This window comes from Lontra canadensis, unplaced genomic scaffold (genome assembly GCF_010015895.1).
Source record: "Lontra canadensis isolate GAN:19392208 unplaced genomic scaffold, GSC_riverotter_1.0 scaffold1, whole genome shotgun sequence".
Lineage (NCBI taxonomy): Eukaryota > Metazoa > Chordata > Mammalia > Carnivora > Mustelidae > Lontra > Lontra canadensis.
Window position 1 is genome coordinate 32,345,622 of NW_022630995.1, and position 17,979 is coordinate 32,363,600.

Genomic DNA, 17,979 nt, shown 5'->3' on the forward strand with positions numbered 1-17,979 from the left:
GGCTAGAAACAGCCAAGGGCCATTTTTACGCAGGTGCTTTCTGCAACATTACATTTGCAACCATCAAACACATGGTTCTTCTGTGGCCTAATGTATTCTTTGCACATCTGGCCTCTGGGTTCCTCAGACTGTACCAAGCATGGTTTTTGCCAAAATGAAAGTGACATGTTGCCTGCTATGATACTTTCCAAACAAATCAGGGCTTTCAATTGATTTCACTATAAAATTGTGTCAGATTGCATTGTCTAGGATGTTCTGTGTGGTTTTTATCAAGGGTTTCCTTGGTAAAAGTCATGTAAAAGCAATGGAAAAGATTGCCATGAAGCTGAAAGCCTCTGATTTCTTAAAGATCGTTGGTTTATTTTATTTTACTGCAGGGTATTAGATGAACATGTTACCTGTTTTGCCAGGCTACCCCCTAAAGATTGAAATAGAACTCCATTAAGGGCTTCTGGTCAGAGGTATCTTTATGAGAAATTCTGCTGGCCTAATTTTCTGCAAAGCATCTTTCTTTTTCTTTTCTAGGCATATTTCTTATAAACCAAATAAATCTTATTTATTTGGCCCACTGTTATATAACCTGGCTTGATCACTAAATAGTCTGTGCTTTCTGTTGTTTTTACTGGACAATTTATATTCGTTGAGACAAAAGGAGGTGTGAGATCATCACCACCACTTCTTCTCCATTTCCTGTATAATAAGATAAGCACATTAGGGCCTCCTGGGTGTCCAACTCTTGATTTCAGCTCAGGTCATGATCTCAGGGTCATGGGGTCGAGCTCCATGTCAGGCTCCACGCTCAGCAGGGAGTCTGCTTGAAATTCTCTCCGCCTGCCCCTCCCCCTGTTGGATCTCTCTCTCTCTCAAGTAAATAAATCTTTTAAAAAGAAAATGAAGATAAGCGCATTAACATTTTTTTTTTGTTCTAATTAAGAACATCCAAGGGGTATCTGGCTGGCACAGTCAGCAGAGCAGGCAACTCTTTTTTTTTTTTTTTAAGATTTTATTTATTTATTTTGGTGGGGGTCGGGGAGAAGCAGACTTCCCATCAACCAGGAAGCCCAATGAGGGACTTGATCCCAAGACCCTGAGACCATGACCTGAGCCAAAGGCAGAGGCTTAACTGACTGAGCCACCCAGGTGCCCCAAAGCATGTAACTCTTGATCTTGAGGTTATAAACTCGAGCCCTACATTGGGTGTAGAGATTACTTAAAAATAAAATCTTAAAGAAAAAAAAAAAAGACACTTAGAAAGTACATCTAAGATATGCAACAGTTTTATCGTCAGCAAAAACAGTCCTCAAATAGTCACACAAGAACCACTGTAACTTCCCAACAGGTATTCTGTGATCATTAATAATTTGCTTGCTGTTCCATTACAAAGCTTTTATTTCATCCCTTCATCAGAGGCCTCAGTCCCAAAGGGAAAAAGAAATAAAAACAGATAAACAACTGTACATCATATGCCACTGCAGAAGGATAAACAAGCATATGGAGAATCCAAAAGCTAGTAGGACCCCCAGACCTGGAAGACTCAGGAGGAAAAGAGCCATGTTTGTGTATTTGTTCACCATTGTCAGTGTGTAGTCTTAAAAGGGAAAAACAAAGCATGACATGCGGACAATGAAGATGCAAGAGAAAAGTGGAGGAGACCGAGGTGGGAAAAAACCCATTCCTCCCCTGCCTTAAGGGTTAGGGAAAAAGAAGTAAAGGGAAGTTTTGAGATTGAGGGAGGAAAGTTGAGGGAATTCTTCCCATAAAAACTTTCTCAGTAAAGTAGGTACATGTTTGCTGAAGTGACAAGGGCAGAATTTGGGATCTGGGAGAGAAGAAAAGGTCTGGAGTAGCCTGTAGGAAAATGGCATCCACTGGGCATGGCTGAGAGTACGGATGTCATGGGCACCCACACAAGAGGAGAGAGCTGGAGCAGAACCTGTCCTCAGGGTGGGGTGGTTTTCCCCTTCTATGTTGTGGAGACTTAAGAACAGAGGAAAATGTTGGTCATGGTTGTGAATTGGCAAGGTGGGAGGCGTGGCAGGGTGTCCAGGGGCTGAGAGCTTCTGATGAGCATTTTGCTATGTGCAGGGCTGTGGGTAGGGTGAGTTGAGTTGAATGATTGACTGGAATGTCCACATGGGATGCAGGTTAGGGAAGGCACAAACAAACCCCACTTTTCCTCCCTTACCTGGATGGCTGCCTGGTAAGTTACCTGGACCCCAGCCTTGCCCCTCGCCTGTGTGGGTCCCCAAATTGCCTTTACTTCAGACCATCTCTGATTAGAGCCACACACGTACCTTCTTTCAGCCCACAAATAAGACTATAGAATAAGGAGATACAGAGCTTTTATTTTGTTCTACTCTATGGTCTTTTATCCTTTTTCTGATTTAGCTTCTCCGTTATATATTTTCACTTTCACATGTCACTAAGTTTAAATGTTTAAACATTTCCCCCTTCAGTAGCCAAAAAGAAAACACAGTAACAGCTAATATAGTAATAAATTTATTTCTAGCTACAGGAGATAAGCTTCAATGCAATATGGCCATAAAGTATGGCTGCTAGGCTTAGGGGAGAAGCAATAAACCTTCATAAATAAAATAATTTTAAAATACTCTTGGCGGTATGAGTAAGAGTAAAATGTAACTTGTAACTGGCAACACACAGCCAACAACAGAGCTGCTTACAAAAGAAAGCTATAAACTAAAATAAAACGTTTGCAGCTTTGTTGTTACCTTGCATGCTGGGTGGGCGGGCTGGAGAATTTTCGGGGGAGTGTTTTTGACTCTCCTTCTGAAATGTTACCTCTGTTACATTTCCTGACACCTTCTGATTTGCTGAAGACCTGTGATAATCACCAAGGAAACCTAGGGGTACTGATGCCACAAATAAGAGAGTTCTCAACTGATTTCAAGGTGTCAGAGAACACCTTTAAAAGGAGAGAGAGTGGGGTTCACAGGACCGCATCCCATGGGTGAGCTTAATGCTGGAGCTTGCCAGTTCAGGGGTCCTTTGACTTTCAGTCTTGTTCTGCCACTGATCTTGAAAGAGCAGTGAAGTTCTCCTGAATTTCATTTGTTTTCCTTTGGGTTTTCAGCTCAGGAGTCGTGTGCACAAAAGCATACAAAACACAGGGACAATTCAGTGAGTAGTGCCTTGGTTTGAAAGACTGTTGAGTGACGGATTATTCTTTGAAAAAATTAAGGAGCAAGCAAGAGAAAGATCTCCCTCCTTCCCTCCTTCTCTTTCCCTCTCTGTTTCCTACACACACACACAGAGTCATTCTCCCACTCTCAAATCAGAAGTGAGAAGAGACAGGGAATTGGAGAACCAGCAGTAGGATGAACTCAGAATTGATCAGTGCTCTCATTGGATACATTGGTAATTCCCAGGCATTTGTCATCTAGGGCACTGTGTTTGTTGCTGAGGAATGGGGGAAACGGGGTCTCTCCCTTGGAGGAGCTGAGGGCCTTGCTGGCCTGGAGTGAGTTATGCTTGGCCCATGGAGTGTGTCTGGGAGGGCTTGGAGGGTAAGCTGGGTTTAGAAGGTGGTAGACTAACCCTGCAGGGAAGAGGATTCCAGAGAGAGCAGAAAGGGGTCAAGATTGCGAAGGGAGGTATGAATGAAGATCAGTTGGGCCTCAACTGTGGAGAGCTCTAACTGGCATTTTAAAGAGCTGGGGCTTTCTTGTGTGATTAGCCATAGGCAAATTTTAGAACAAGAAGAGCTGTGGTTTGTGTTTTAGATTTGTATTATAAAAAGAAATCTCTGTTGGCGGCAAAGACGAAATCAGAGACTGATGATGATGATGAGGGCTCTAGGGAAACAGCAGAGACTGGTGTGGACATTCCATTTATAACTTGCTATGCCCGGTACGGTCTCCAGTGGGGTTTGCTTTCCCTGGATTACGTGGAGAAAGACAAGTGAGCACAGAAATTTAATTCTGAGTTTCATTTCGCCACTTAGTGGCCAAGTGTTCGTGGGCAAGGAACTCCCGTCGTGTCTCCTGTTTCTCATCTGCAGAATGGGGTTCACAGTGACACCTCCCGCGTGGGGTTTGAGCGAGTGTTAACTGAAATTCAGTGTATGCGTAGCCCTTAGAGCCGTGCCTGGGACATGGTACACACTAAGTACTTTATGTTTCTTTTTTTACCAGTTCATTCATTTACTTGTTTGTTCATTTGGCCTTTGCAAATTTGTTTTTAAGACAATCTAGAGTAACCTATGTAAATTGTCACGAGTAGATTTCATGTGCAAAATTTTTCTGACATTTTCACCTCCTTTACTTAAGTGCTCTTGGGCCAAAAATTTTTAGCAGGAAATAGGAGGGTGAGGCTGATAAATTCAAACAGCTACACTCCTCCCCCTCACCATGTAAAGTGTAAACAGAAAATTTTGCAAAGAAAGCTGCTATATGGTGGTCCTTAGTGTCACTGTGGGTAATGGGGGCCTGGGGAGGCATTAAGTGAAGTTCCAGTATTAGGAAATTTAGGCAGACTTACTTTATGGTACAACATGGTTCTATTATTCTGATAAACAGATCCTGAAATTCCAGAAACCCAGTGTGAACCACATTTGAATACGAATGCAGAAACACCTTCAAAAATCTCCAATAAAAATTTTAATTACCTCTGCCTTTGCTTCCTTCTTTGTGAATGCAACTGAAGTAACACTCTTAAGTTGAAACAATAATTATATCTCCCGTGAATATAATAAAAATATTACATAAGTATTTTTATTATAGGTACATTTTATTATATATGATATATATGTGTTTATTACATAAATAACTACAGACTCAGATATTAGCACTGAGAACAAAACTCTAGTAAGAGAGGAATCATTCCTTATGTCTCCTTGTGCAGAGCCAGTGTTCTGTTTCTCCACAGTGCTAGGGCTCTTATAAGACAGAAAGGTGGCCCCATTAGGTTATAGGAAGGGTCTACAGGATTTGGGGAGAAAAACTAAATGTCTTGAAACCCTTTGCCTCTGAAGAGCTGGGAAAGCAGTTCTTGATAAAGATAAGTATAAACCCTCTGTATGGTTGAGGTGAACAAAGCTGACCTTGATTCTGAATGTTTTTATTGTGCCTGAAAGTGAACTCTGCATTGATGGAAGGGGTTCTTCTATTTGATCCATCAAGATTACCAAGCCAGACATCCCCCTCCCCAAATAAAATACAGGATCACGAAATCACGATTAAAGTTTATAGAAACCAATTCAATGAAGTGGCGAGAGATTACAGACACTGTGTTTCCCCTCTCTTGGTGACTGGAAATTAAGTTTCAATAGCATTGAGGAATTCTGGAAAGAAACACCCGTAAGTTATTTAAATGATATTCTTCAACGTTTCCCCTGGATTCATGGCTAAGCAATTTTGACTAGTTCATAAATTAGGACAATGTTATTGTTTTGTAATAAGATAATTTACTGAAAATAGTTTTGCACGATTGTGATTGTGTGATTAGAATGATGGGCAAAGCTCACAGAGGAATCAGTGATTTGTAATCCCAACCCTGGTAGACACAGATGTGTGACTTTAACAGAGTAATTTACTTTCACCGATAACATTTGTCCAATCTCCTTTCAGGGGCTTTTGGGAGAATGAAATGAGTGGAGTTACGTGAAAGCAGTTTACAACATAAAAGCACTAAGAATATCTAAGTGTAGTTGCTGAACATACTCAGGGCATCTCAGTAGAACAAACGGAAGTAAACGTTGTGGGTGTTTTTGTTTGATTTTGCAGGCAACGAGGGAAACGCTCAGTCGCCACTGCACTACCCTTGGTGATGCTCTTCGAAAAGAGAATGACTTTGCTCTTATTATTGATGGGAAAACACTCAAGTACGCCTTAACTTTCGGAGTAAGACAGTATTTCCTGGACTTGGCTTTGTCGTGCAAAGCTGTTATTTGCTGCAGGTAAGTTCCCCTGAATATTATGAGAGTTCAGTAAACAGCACCTCGATCCTAAGTTCTTGATTTGTGAACTTCCTCAAAGTTTTTCTATCCAGAATTCGTCGCTGTCAGGTTATTATTTCACTCACTCAAGACTCAAGGTTCACAACCTCAAATAGAATTTAGTAGCAGGTTTTTTTAGAAGAGTCCTACTGATGGTTAGGAATTACTGTTCATAATTTGAATCAATAGATTTCTTGCCATTCCATGTTCCAATTGCATTATTTCCCTCATTTCCATCTAAGGTTAATTCTATAAGAGTTCTGTTTTCTACACATCAGTCTTGGAGCCTGCTTGGAGAACTTAACTTGAGCCAATGGCATGGCAGGAGGTGCTGAGTCATTTTCCTGAAGACTATTTCTTGACCGTGCATTCCTCTTTCCTCTAATTGATAATACTGCCTATTTCCTAATTTGAATCTGTTTTGAGTTATCGAGGCTTCATCCATAGAACTACATTTTCATAACCCATTTAGCTCTAGTCCTTCCTGAACTTCTCATCAAAGAATCTTCCCCATATCTTTGTCAAAATTGTTCATACTTTGTCTTCCTAAAATTTAAAGTGTGTTCATGACTGTGCTTGACAGTGAAACCTAAGACTTTTCCTCTTTGCCATCCACTTACTGAGAGCCTTACCGGCTGGTCCCATCAAGTCTGGGGTGGCAGTGTCTCCAGCTGCTTCCACCGTCCCACCCCACCACCCCACTCCCGGCCCAGGAGACAAAATCTTAGCAGGGCTTCTGAAGAATTTCCCAGAATTTATTCTTTTAACATTATTGTTAAAACTTTTCTATTTGCTTTTATTATTATCTTAAAAAATACATTTACTGATGAAAGAATGTTATGCTTTTTAAACCCTCTTTGTCTGGGCTTATTCACTGAAATATCCTGTATATGATTTGTCTCCACATTTATAAGCCATGCCTTGTAGATATTTCCTGAATTTCCATTGGAACATACTTTGGGAAATATAATTTCAACCAAACTTAATAAGTACCTTTTATAAAGCATCATTTCAACCTATAAAATTATATCATAGAGAGTTAAAATCTACTTATTGTAGGAACCCATATTATTTCAGTCATTTATTTTTCTTCACTGTAGCATGTGTTAATAAATGTTACCATAGAGCTCTTGGTGAGCCTGTTGTACACATTTTTTTTTTAAAGACTTTATTTGACGGGGGGCGGGGAGGAGGGAGCATGAGTTGGGGAAGGGGCAGAGCGGAAGCAGACTCCCCCACTGAGCAGGGAGCCTGGGATCATGACCTGAGCAGAAGGCAGACCCTTAACCGACTAAGCCACCCAGGGGCCCCCATACACACATATTTAGTATCAGTAATAATCAGGCTGTCTGCTTAATTGTGAAGAAAGAATTGGAAATTACCTTGACGATCTCATTTGCACTCTGATATTGTCATGCTTTTTAAAATCTGCTTTTCCAGGGACCTTTCTTGATTCCTTGCTAATCTCTTGACCAAGTTTTAGGAATGTTCCACTCTGACACACTTCCATCAGGATAACTGTGCCAGATCTGGTTGTTTAATCACTTTCACTAATGGGATCACGAAGATCAACAAAAGCTTGCTCCAAAGCCCAGTCGTGCTATGAGAGCTGGCTCCTGTTTGTAAACCAACTATAATCCCCAACTCTTTTGATACAGGGATCCATTCCCTGAGTCAGCGGCCGAGCCGGACCTACTGCGTGCTGGGCAGAGACACTGCACATACCAGGCTGCACGAGGCTTCCTGCCTGCTCTCCTCCATGTCTCCTTTTTTTCTTTCTTTTCTTTTTTCTTTTTTTTTTTTTTTTCCCGTTTTAAGTAGAATCACAGTTGCTTTGAAGGATGTGGGAGGCCAGCTTTCCTAACACAGTCACTGCAGCTGAGTCTCATTCTTAGAGCATTGCTTAACACGGCACCTCCCACCATTCTTCCAAAGTGGAGCCACAAAATTAAACAATAGCAGAGGGAGAGAAGAAGTAGAAAGCAGTGTCAAGGGAGAAAAAATATGTTTGCGCGCTTGTGAAATTCCCTCCCGAGGTCCTTGTTCTAGATGCTCACAAGTCACATGGACCCCGGGGCTCCTCCGGGCCCAGGCCCCTGGGAGGGAGTCGCGCTCTACCACGCCTGTGCAGAGCAGCTCGAAAACTGAGCCCTATAAATACGTGTGTGGCCCCTTCCTCCCTCCGTCCTGTTTTACGCATGTTCGAAGACCTGAAGTTCCCTAGGTAGCCCCTGGATTTTCTTTAGAGTTTTTAGGGTTTGTTGTTGTTTGGTTTTTTGTTTGTTTTAAGGAAAATACCTTTCCTCAGCTTTTTTCTTCTAATTACCTTCCTCCTCTCTCTCTTCCCGGAAGGACTGAGGCTCAACTTCCGGTCTGGGGTTGAGAATTCATCTAAGCCCGTAATCACATCAGTGCCAGTGCTGGAGTTATGTCTGTGCGCCTTCTTGGCCTGGTGCCTCTTGGCATTTAAACTGCTGGCACAGACCATTTTCTTGTCATTTAACCCTACTGACCTTGAAGTACAATTTCCATGATAAAGCTTCTGTCGCTTGTGAGGAATAGGTGGGCAATTCCATATATCTTTCTTTACCATTAAATGCAAGTGTCACTCCAGGCTTCTCAGAGAATTACAGACTTCCCAGCCACAGGAAATTCTCTATTTTCCTCCAGTAGAACAGACACTCCAGATAAATAGTGAATATTATTTCAAAATGTGGTGATGTCTCACAACTTCGTGTTCATCCTGACTTTCTGGGTTTTCCCCTCCAACTACTTTCTGATCTTTGGTCAGTCCTCACGTGAGGATAATTCCGAGTCTGCTGTCTGCTACAGGCTTCTCTTTGCCACAGCTAGAGTGGGAGTGGAAGGGAAAGCCTTCCTGTAATGGATAATGAGGATCTTCGAAATTAGTTCCATCTTCAGGATGACATCAGCCATTTTCCTCCCTGACATGATCGGCGTTGAGGACAGAAGGCAGTTTTCGGTGTTTGCCTAATAGTTATAGGGATGAACGTTTTCCCTCCGGAGCCTAGGGCTGAATTGAAAGAAACAGCTGTTCTCAGTCGATAGTCATTACCTCTCTTCCCACCACTTTCTGAAGAGACTATTCAAAGACAGAAATAATCCCCTCATTCCAAAATTATTCAGTGCTTTGGAGTCCTGGTTTTGGTTTACAAAGAGAAGGTTTCATGTCATACCTCAAGTAACTTTTTCTAATATTTTTAAGGATGGAAAACCCAACAAGGAAAATGAAATCTGTCTTTATCAGCCCAGCAAGTACTCTATTTTTATTTATTTATTTTTTATTTATTTACTTGACAGAGATCACAAGTAAGCAGAGAGGCAGGCAGAGAGTGTGGAGGACACAGGCTCCCCGCGGAGCAGAGAGCCCGATGCGGGACTTGATCCCAGGACCCCAGGATCGTGACCCGAGCCGAAGGCAGAGGCTTAAACCCACTGAGCCACTCAGGCGCCCCAAGTACTCTATTTTTAGAGATACCATGCAGCTTTTGTTTTTTTACCTCTGTGCCCATTTACTGGACCACCTGAGTAGTTTCATAGGAAATAACACATCTAATGTCAGAGGAGTTTCTGATAAGTTTTCCTGGTTATAAATATAATCTCCTTGTGGTCCTTCTTTTCCCCTGTGCAAGTACACCAATTCTTACCTTGGTGGGATCAGATGCTTTTGAAGAGCATGAAAACTGCGGCTCATCCCTCCCCGCCACCCCCCCCCCAAGAAAAAGAAAACATACACACAAATCGGTAAAATTAAATGCACCATTTTAGGGGCTTCACAGAACCCCCCCCAAAAAACTCTTGGACAGGTAGGAGAGGGAAAAGTTTGCTCTAAGACTTGTGGAGATTTATGGGCACAGCTAAAATCAAGAACTGTCCTGCAAAGTGGTATTTTATCTGAGGATTCATGAAATACTTGTTCAAATTTTTACCTCTCTGGCACACTGGATACCTAATGGAATTTCTCTGGCTTGGGTTTTTGTGGCCTATAAAATGAAGAGCTTGGCATACAGCAGTGATTCAAATCCTCCTTGGAGCCTGGATGTCTAAGCAGCTAAGAGTAGAGCTTCTCTGGCGTAGAAAGGTGGGAGAGCCATGCACACATGCACCCTTCCTTGGTAATTTCCTTCCAGCTTGAAAGCTTCTGGGCCAGAAGACCCCCTCCCAGGCCTTTCACTTTCTGGACCCACCCTATTTCTGTGGGCCACTCTCTGCTGGGAAGAATCTGTCTACTGCTTGGATCGGCTTAATTTGGGGAAGCATCTGTTCTACCTCTTTTAATATTTCCTCCAGAAGAGGGTGGGAGTGTTGCAGTCAAGTATTGCTGTGTGTTCAATTGCATGTGGTTTCTGAGATCCTCATCAGTTCACATAACGCAGCCTTTCAAAGAATTTTACATTTTTTTCTGTAGTTGTCAGTTTCGTTTAAACATATCTTGAAACTTATGTTCTGTGACAGTTGGTTGAAAATTGGCCTAGAGCCTCCAGCTTTTAGACTGTCTAGTAATCACCATTCTCCTACATAATTTATGTACTCATGTCTTCTGAAAAGCAGAAGTTAAATTGAACTAAGCATTTTTCCCTACTTGCAACATCTCTAATCAAAGTTTAACCCCCTTTTAGGCCATTTTCCCCACAGTGCATAAGAAAACACTTGACTTCAGTGAGTGTCGTCACTTGGGAGTGACATTCCAGGCAAAACCTTTTCACCTCAGTCTGATCAACGAGTCCTCTTTGAAGAGGTCTAGAGGGACACTTCGAATACTTTCTGTCATAGCATAAGTGCATTAAGTAAAGGGTCAAAACAGATCTACTTCTCAAATCTTTGGGGATTGTCTTAAACATTAAGGATTTCTCTAAATAAAGGTTCTACTCAAAGGGTAGTTATAAAGCACAAATGAAGCTAATAAATGCTCAACAGACATTCCTTTAAAGAAAAAGTTTGTGAACACCGTTGGATGCCAAGCAGATGTTTGGCTTTGAGAAGACTTACAAACTGTTAATGAATGTCAATCCCATATTTGCTTCCAAGAAAACATGAATAAATCTTGGAAATGTTGAGAGACTATTTCTTTCATACGTGTGTGACTAAAAGAAGACATCCTGAATAAATTTTATAACCTCATAAAATGGCCATATTTTGCTTTCATATAATATAATAAGCTGTTCAGCCCTGTTTCATTTGCTGCCCTGTCTCTACTGAATGATGTTAAAGGAGCGGTGAGGCCATGGTATAGCCTGTTAGCCACTTAAGAGGGACCCGTCCCCACCAGGGAAGTCCATATTTTTTTTTTAAGATTTTATTTATTTATTTGACAGAGAGAGATCACAAGTAGGCAGAGAGGCAGGCAGAGAGAAAGGGGGAAGTAGTCTCCCCGCTGAGCAGAGAGCCCGACGTGGGGCTCGATCCCAGGACCCTGAGACCATGACCTGAGCCGAAGGCAGAGGATTAACCCACTGAGCCACCCAGGTGCCCCGGAAGTCCATATTTGATAGCAAAATTTTTATTGGTAAATCTAAACACTTGAGAATTCCACTGTAATTTCAACATTTTATACTTTTAGATGTGATTGATTTAGATAAACCGCCGTCCACACACACACCCCCCGGTTAGAATTGCAGACGATAGAATTCTAATAAAACAGAGTTAACCTCTATTGGAAAGTACATAAAGTAAGTATAAGCATGCCACTTAGTGAATTTTCATAAAGCAAATATACTCCTGTATCAAGTACCCAGGCATGACTGGAACCTCAGAAGCCCCCTCGTGCTCCCTTTAGCCTTACTATCCTCCCAAGAGTAACTGTTATCTTGATTTCCATGATCATGCCTCTCTTAAATGATGTCTTACTCATTTCAGTCTTTTTCTGTTTTCTGTCGTGCTAACTTGGAATAAGCGTACGTATCTTCCATAACTACATTCAAATTGGTGATGACGCTTTTCTGTTCAGCAATTTTAAGTACAGACTCTGCAGCTTCCCAGCAAGGCCTCCCTGAAGCTTTACATAAATCAATAAGTCAGCACTCTAATGTGTTGTCAGTCAAAAACAAATCCACCTAATAGATTACGTATAGTTCTTCTGTAGTTCTATGGTGATGGAATAAAGGAGTTCGTTTTCCGGTTTGTTAAGGACATGATATATATAACCTACAACATTTCTTCGATCTGTCTACTGGCCTGATTTTGTGTGGGAAAGGAAAAGAGTTACTTTAGTGTAATTGGGTCTCCTTGAACCCATAAGGTTTCTAGTGATTACCTTCTTTTTTAATAAACCCATTTGAGCCATCCCCATTCAGGGCAAATTTAAGGCGTGGTGTTTGGGGCCAGGCTAGAGTTCCAAGAGTCAAGACCAGATAGGATGTAAACCATGACTGTTTAATGGCTGTAAGACAAGGGAGAGACTGCATCCTAGGGCAAAATGATGTTGGAAAACAGCAGGGATATTACCAAAGGAACAGAAACAGAGACAAGTAAAGCATATAAAACAAGCTTTACATTAAGGCATGAAGGAGGAGGTGGTTCCAGGTAGCATTTTCCAAGGGGAAGGGAGAATTCCATGGAGCAAACGTGGGCAAACTTCCTCTGTAAAGGGCCAGATAGTAAATATTTTAAGCTTTCTGGGCTATCCAGTCTCTGTCATAACTACTCAACTCTGCCATTGTAGCATGAAAGCAGCTCTAGACAAAATGTAAATGATGGGGGTGTCTGTGATCCATCATAGACCTTAAGACAGTCAAATTCCATCCATTGTCCCCTTTATGATTGGTGCTTTTTTAATTAGTAAGTGTGTCCCACTCAAGAAGATATTTTCAGACATCTCCTTTGTTAACATCACAGCTTTCTGTTTTCCATATAGGTCTTTAATCCATGTGACAATTATTTTTGTATATCTTAGGAAGAAGGGATCTGATGTAATTCATTTCTACATAGCCGATTCTCCCAATACCATTTACTTACTAAGCAATCTACCATTTTCTGTCTGTTTACCATGCTGTGTACTTCAGTACTCAGGCTCTGGGGCCAGACTTTCTGGAATCTAAGTCCGAGCCTTACCTCTTCTTCTTAGCTGAGCAATTTTTTTGTCTAACTTCTCCAGCTTTAGTTTATTCATTCTTGAAACAGAGTTGAAAATCATTGCTCTTATCCAGTTGTGAGGAATAAGTGGGTTAATATGTATATTAAAAACTATGTTACTCTTAGAAATCAAATTTTCTTTTATATGGCCTAATTGAATATTTCTGGTGAGAAATCATACATAAAGATTCTCTCTATCATGGCTTTTTTTATGGCCTGAATTCTATTTTGTCTTATACTTATAATGCTAACCTGGCTTTCCTTTGTTTTGTATGTGCCTTGTCTTTTTCTTTTTCCTAAACCCTTACGTTCAATCCTTCTGTATAATATTATGGTTAAGAATACAGTCTCTAAATCCACACTGCTTAGGGCTGAATTCTGGCTTCACCACTTATTTGTTCTTTTGCCAAAGTTATATAATCTTTCTGTGCCTCAGTGTCTTCATTTGCAAAATGACAGTAATAGTAACCTATCTCTTCGAGGGTTCTTCTGAGAACTGAATGAATTAAAACAAGTAGAGAGCTTAAAACAGAATGAGCAAAAACAGTTTATATTACCCATTATTATTTTTTTAATTTTTTATTAACATATAATATATTATTAGCCCCAAGGGTGCAGGTCTGTGAATCGCCAGGTTTACACACTTCACAGCACTCACCATAGCACATACCCTCCCCAATGTCCATAACCCAACCACCCTCCCCCTACCCCCATCCCCCCGGCAACCCTCAGTTTGTTTTGTGAGATTAAGAGTCTCTTATGGTTTGTCTCCCTCCTGATCCCATCTTGTGTCATTTTTTCCTTCCCTACCCCTCATGCTCCCCGTGTTGCCTCTCAAATTCCTCATATCAGGGAGATCATATAATTATCTTTCTCTGATTGACTTATTTTGCTCAGCGTAATACCCTCTAGTTCCATCCATGTCATTGCAAATGGCAAGATTTCGTTTCTTTTGATGACTGCATAGTATTCCATTGTGTGTGTGTGTGTGTATGTATGTGTGTGTGTGTGTGTGTATATATATATATATATGTATATATATATATATATCTCACATCTTCTTTATCCATTCATCTGTTGATGAACATCTAGGTTCTTTCCATAGTTTGGCTATTGTTATTACCTATTATTATTAAGAATGTCTCTTAGACACCATATATTGGTGAATCTTTTTGTTGTAATCTAACCTGAGAATCTCTTCCAGTTAGTGAATTTAAACCATTAATATTTACTATAATTAGTACTATGTTGCCCTCATTTCTTTGATCTTATTTTGAGTTTTTCATTTATTTATACTTTTTTCTTTCTTCTCCTCCTGCCTTCCACTGTCTAAATCTCTAAATTATAGAGACTTATTTAGAATTATGTCTAAATTATATTCTTTCAGTTTGCAAGCTTTACAGTCTATATTCTGTCTGGTTATTTCTAGGGTTTTGATAACCATATTTTTGCTTAATGTCTATATGTATTCATATGTCTTTAGTTCCCTGGCCCCTCCATAAGGAGACAGGAACTGAAGATTTTAAAGTAATTCTGTGTCTGCATCCAGTGTTAGATCTGAATTTCTTTTGTAAATGATTTGCTTTTTCTCTTTAGAAACCTTTAGAGATTTTTCTTATTCTTAATTTAACCATAATGTGTCTAGAGGTAAATATCTTTTTCTTATATTTCTTTTTGGCCTGTGCAATCCTTTTTAATAGAAGAACATGTTTTTCTTTAATTCTAGAAAATTACTCTATTTCATTCTGCCCCTCTTTATTCTCCTATTGAACTCCTATTATGAATAGTCACCTATATTGCTCCATTTCTTTTCATTTTTCTCACAAATTTCATTTTCATTTAATTTCCTAATATCTTTTGAGACAGTTTTTTTTTTTATTTGAACTTCCAGGCACTATTATTACTATTCAGTTTTCTATTAGCTTTTTTAACAGTTATATTTTTACATTACTTATTTTCAGTTTGTTCTTCATTATAACTGCTTGTTCTGGTTTCATGTTTTTGGTATCTTCCCAAATCTTGCCAAGGTTTTGTTTTGTTTGATTTTTTATCAGACCTTTTAAAAACTCTTGTTATATCTGTTTTTACTAGTTCTACTTTCTTATAAGTCATTGTAATTTCTATTGTACCCATGATCGTCTCTTTTTTTCCCTATGAGATATTTTTCCTCATTTTCCCTAATGACAGTAAAATCCTTTGGGAGAAAGGTGACAGCTACATCCTAACTTGAGGTAGAGTTGGAGACAGGGCTCAGTCTAAGCCCTTCTTCCTTTGCCCAAGTATTGCTCTTGTTAAAGGCAGCCACGTTTTGATGGAATTACTTAAGTAAAGTAACATTAAAGCCTTTGTTAACACATCCATGTCATCGGCACCTGTCCCTGCCTGGCTTCATGCCCTGAGGTTGACTAGAAATCTCTAACTCTCCTGTTCCTAGGTATGAGGAAGAAATTTTTCTGGGGTCTTAGTTTTAGGACACTGCAGAATACTCCTGGAATTGGGGAGTCTTTCAAGTCTGTTGTTTGGAGGAGTCTGAGTTTCCACAAGCTTGAAGCCTACACCAAAGTTTTCAGTTACAGTGAGAAAGGAATCTCTTTGCTCCATCTAGCCCACTCTTACCTCCCTGACACTGGTCAGCCTGCACTCACACAGGCCACCACAGGGAGTGAACAGTACAGCTGAAAAGCTTTCCCTGCCTGTGTGTTTATCTATGGCCCTTGACACACCACTCTTTCCTTCTGTGCCATTTCCCTCCCAACTTCATGTTTCCCCTAAAGGTTTCTCATAGATCTTTACTAAGTGTGACCCTCAAATTTACCACACTTCTTTAGCTCCTGGTGTCCATTTCTGTCAATAACTAGAAGTAGGTATTTCTAAGAGGAGAGAAAAGTCTTTGGTGAAACCCATCCACATAGGAGAGAATTCCCAAAAAGGAGGGAGGGAAGGAAAAAAGGAAAGGCAAGCTGGTCTCCTTACAGCCTAAGGATGTTCCAGCCCTTCCTCACCCAGAGTCACAAGAAAAGGAAAGAGAGCCAGTGCCCATGGGCCCTCCAACCAGATATCAAGAATGGAAAGAGATGGAGGCCATAGCTCTCATCACTGTAAGAGCAAGGTCACAAAAGAGCAGAACTAGAAAGGGGAAGCACTCTAGGCCTCCTTGAGTAGACATGCTTCCCAGGTGGGAGAACACCATTCCTGTAGGCAAGGTTCACTAGACAGAGAAAGGTGGCTGGACCTTGTGCCATGAAGGAGAGATTTCTATCTCTCTCTACCACTTATGTCTCCTTGGAGCAAGAATCCATAGAGAGACCACAGTCCTATATATAGGCTCATAATATTAACTCCTGGTACAGTAGTTCAATAAATGCTCTTAAATTAATAACTATTTTAAAAGATTTTATTTATTTATTTAACAGAGAGAGAAATCATAAGCAGGCAGAGTGGCAAGCAGAGAGAGAGGAGGAAGCAGGCTCCCCACTGAGCAGAGAGCCTGATGCCAGGGCTCGATCCCATGACCCCGAGATCATGACTTCAGCTGAAGGCAGAGACCCAACCCACTGAGCCACCCGGGTGCCCCTAAATTAATAACTTTTAGGGGCAGAAGGAAGGTCCTAAGATCTTGTACTTTCTTCTCCTTTCTGTTCTTTATAGAACATAAATTTCATAGAAATTTCATCACATACTAAAGGATCATTTAAACCCTTGATGAGTGAGTAAATGCCTGAATGCACATCACCAGCTCTGCATTTTTTTTTTTCTAAGCTTAGTTCTGACTTTTCAGTCAATATAATTAATGATGCTGGTAGGATATCCCACTGCTTTCTGAACTTCTGAGGGTCTAGAACTTCCCTGAGAATTTTCCTTTTTAAATCATCCTACTTATTAGATTAATGTTTAGACCGTCATTTTATCCATCACTCGCATTGGAAACCTCAGGGTCATCTCTGATCCCACTGTCATTCAAAACCCCCTACTCACCCCATATATACTTTCTTTTCATTTTCTTTTCAATTCAGATACATATATAGAGATAGGTATAATTATCTACCTATATAAAAAAGATACATTTTGATGGGCAACCCAAATTAGTATTTTTGATGCATGATTTCTACCATGCTCTTTTTTGGCTCAAAAGCTTTTTAGTTAACATCCCTCAAAAGCTTTTTAGTTAACATCCCTCAAAAGCTTTTTAGTTAACATCCCCTAGCTTAGGGCTAGCTGTGATATTCAGACTTCCTTATCCTGACATTAGAGCCCCCATGTCATCTAGCTTTGACCCATTCTTAGTATACCCACTTTCCCTTGAAGAAGTGGTATGTTCCTTCCCTACCTAATAATTTTCAATCTGTTTTTCCTATCCCTGTGAGAAAGCCTAGAGATTCCAATAGCCCTTATGTACTTCCTCTGCAATCTAGATACAAAGCAGATTAAACAGACTTTGACTTCCAGCAACAAACAGTGATAAATGAGTAAGAGTTGTAGTGTTAGTATAATGACATCATGAGATGAATTTCTTGTTTTTGCAAAATTACCATTTATTCCATTCCACTATATTTTTTACATGTGCACTGGGCTGAATATAGTGCTAGTTTCTTGGTAATTAGATGTAATAAGAGAGAAAGACACAAAGAAAGGAAGTACAGAAAGGAAAAAGGAGGGAAAAGGGAAGGAAAGAAAGAAGGAAATGAAGGAGAGAGGGAAGGAAGGAAGGAAGGAAGGAAGGAAGGAAGAGTAGCACAGTAGACAAACTGTTCTCTAGTGTGAATACTGTAATAAAGGTTTCTACTATCAGGAATTTTCTCTTTGGGGTTTTGATAAGGTATAGTTTCCAGCTAGAAGTTTGGAATGCTTGTGAACGCACACACGTGCACGCATATTCAGATATACGCTATCAATACAATCAGTCCTTATTTAAATTATTATCAGAATCCTTGTAA

General features: G+C 40.3%; 1 protein-coding gene across 4 annotated transcripts in view; it reads left to right on the top strand.

The window, feature by feature from the left end:
- The window catches only part of ATP8A1 (ATPase phospholipid transporting 8A1), a 226,004-nt gene that overhangs the window by 152,616 nt on the left and 55,409 nt on the right, over nucleotides 1-17,979 (top strand). For all 4 annotated transcript variants that reach the window (XM_032852621.1, XM_032852612.1, XM_032852624.1 and 1 more), the window contains one exon: nucleotides 5,742-5,914. In XM_032852621.1, coding sequence (XP_032708512.1) covers nucleotides 5,742-5,914 — 173 coding nt within the window. The remainder of the gene's footprint in view (nucleotides 1-5,741; nucleotides 5,915-17,979) is intronic.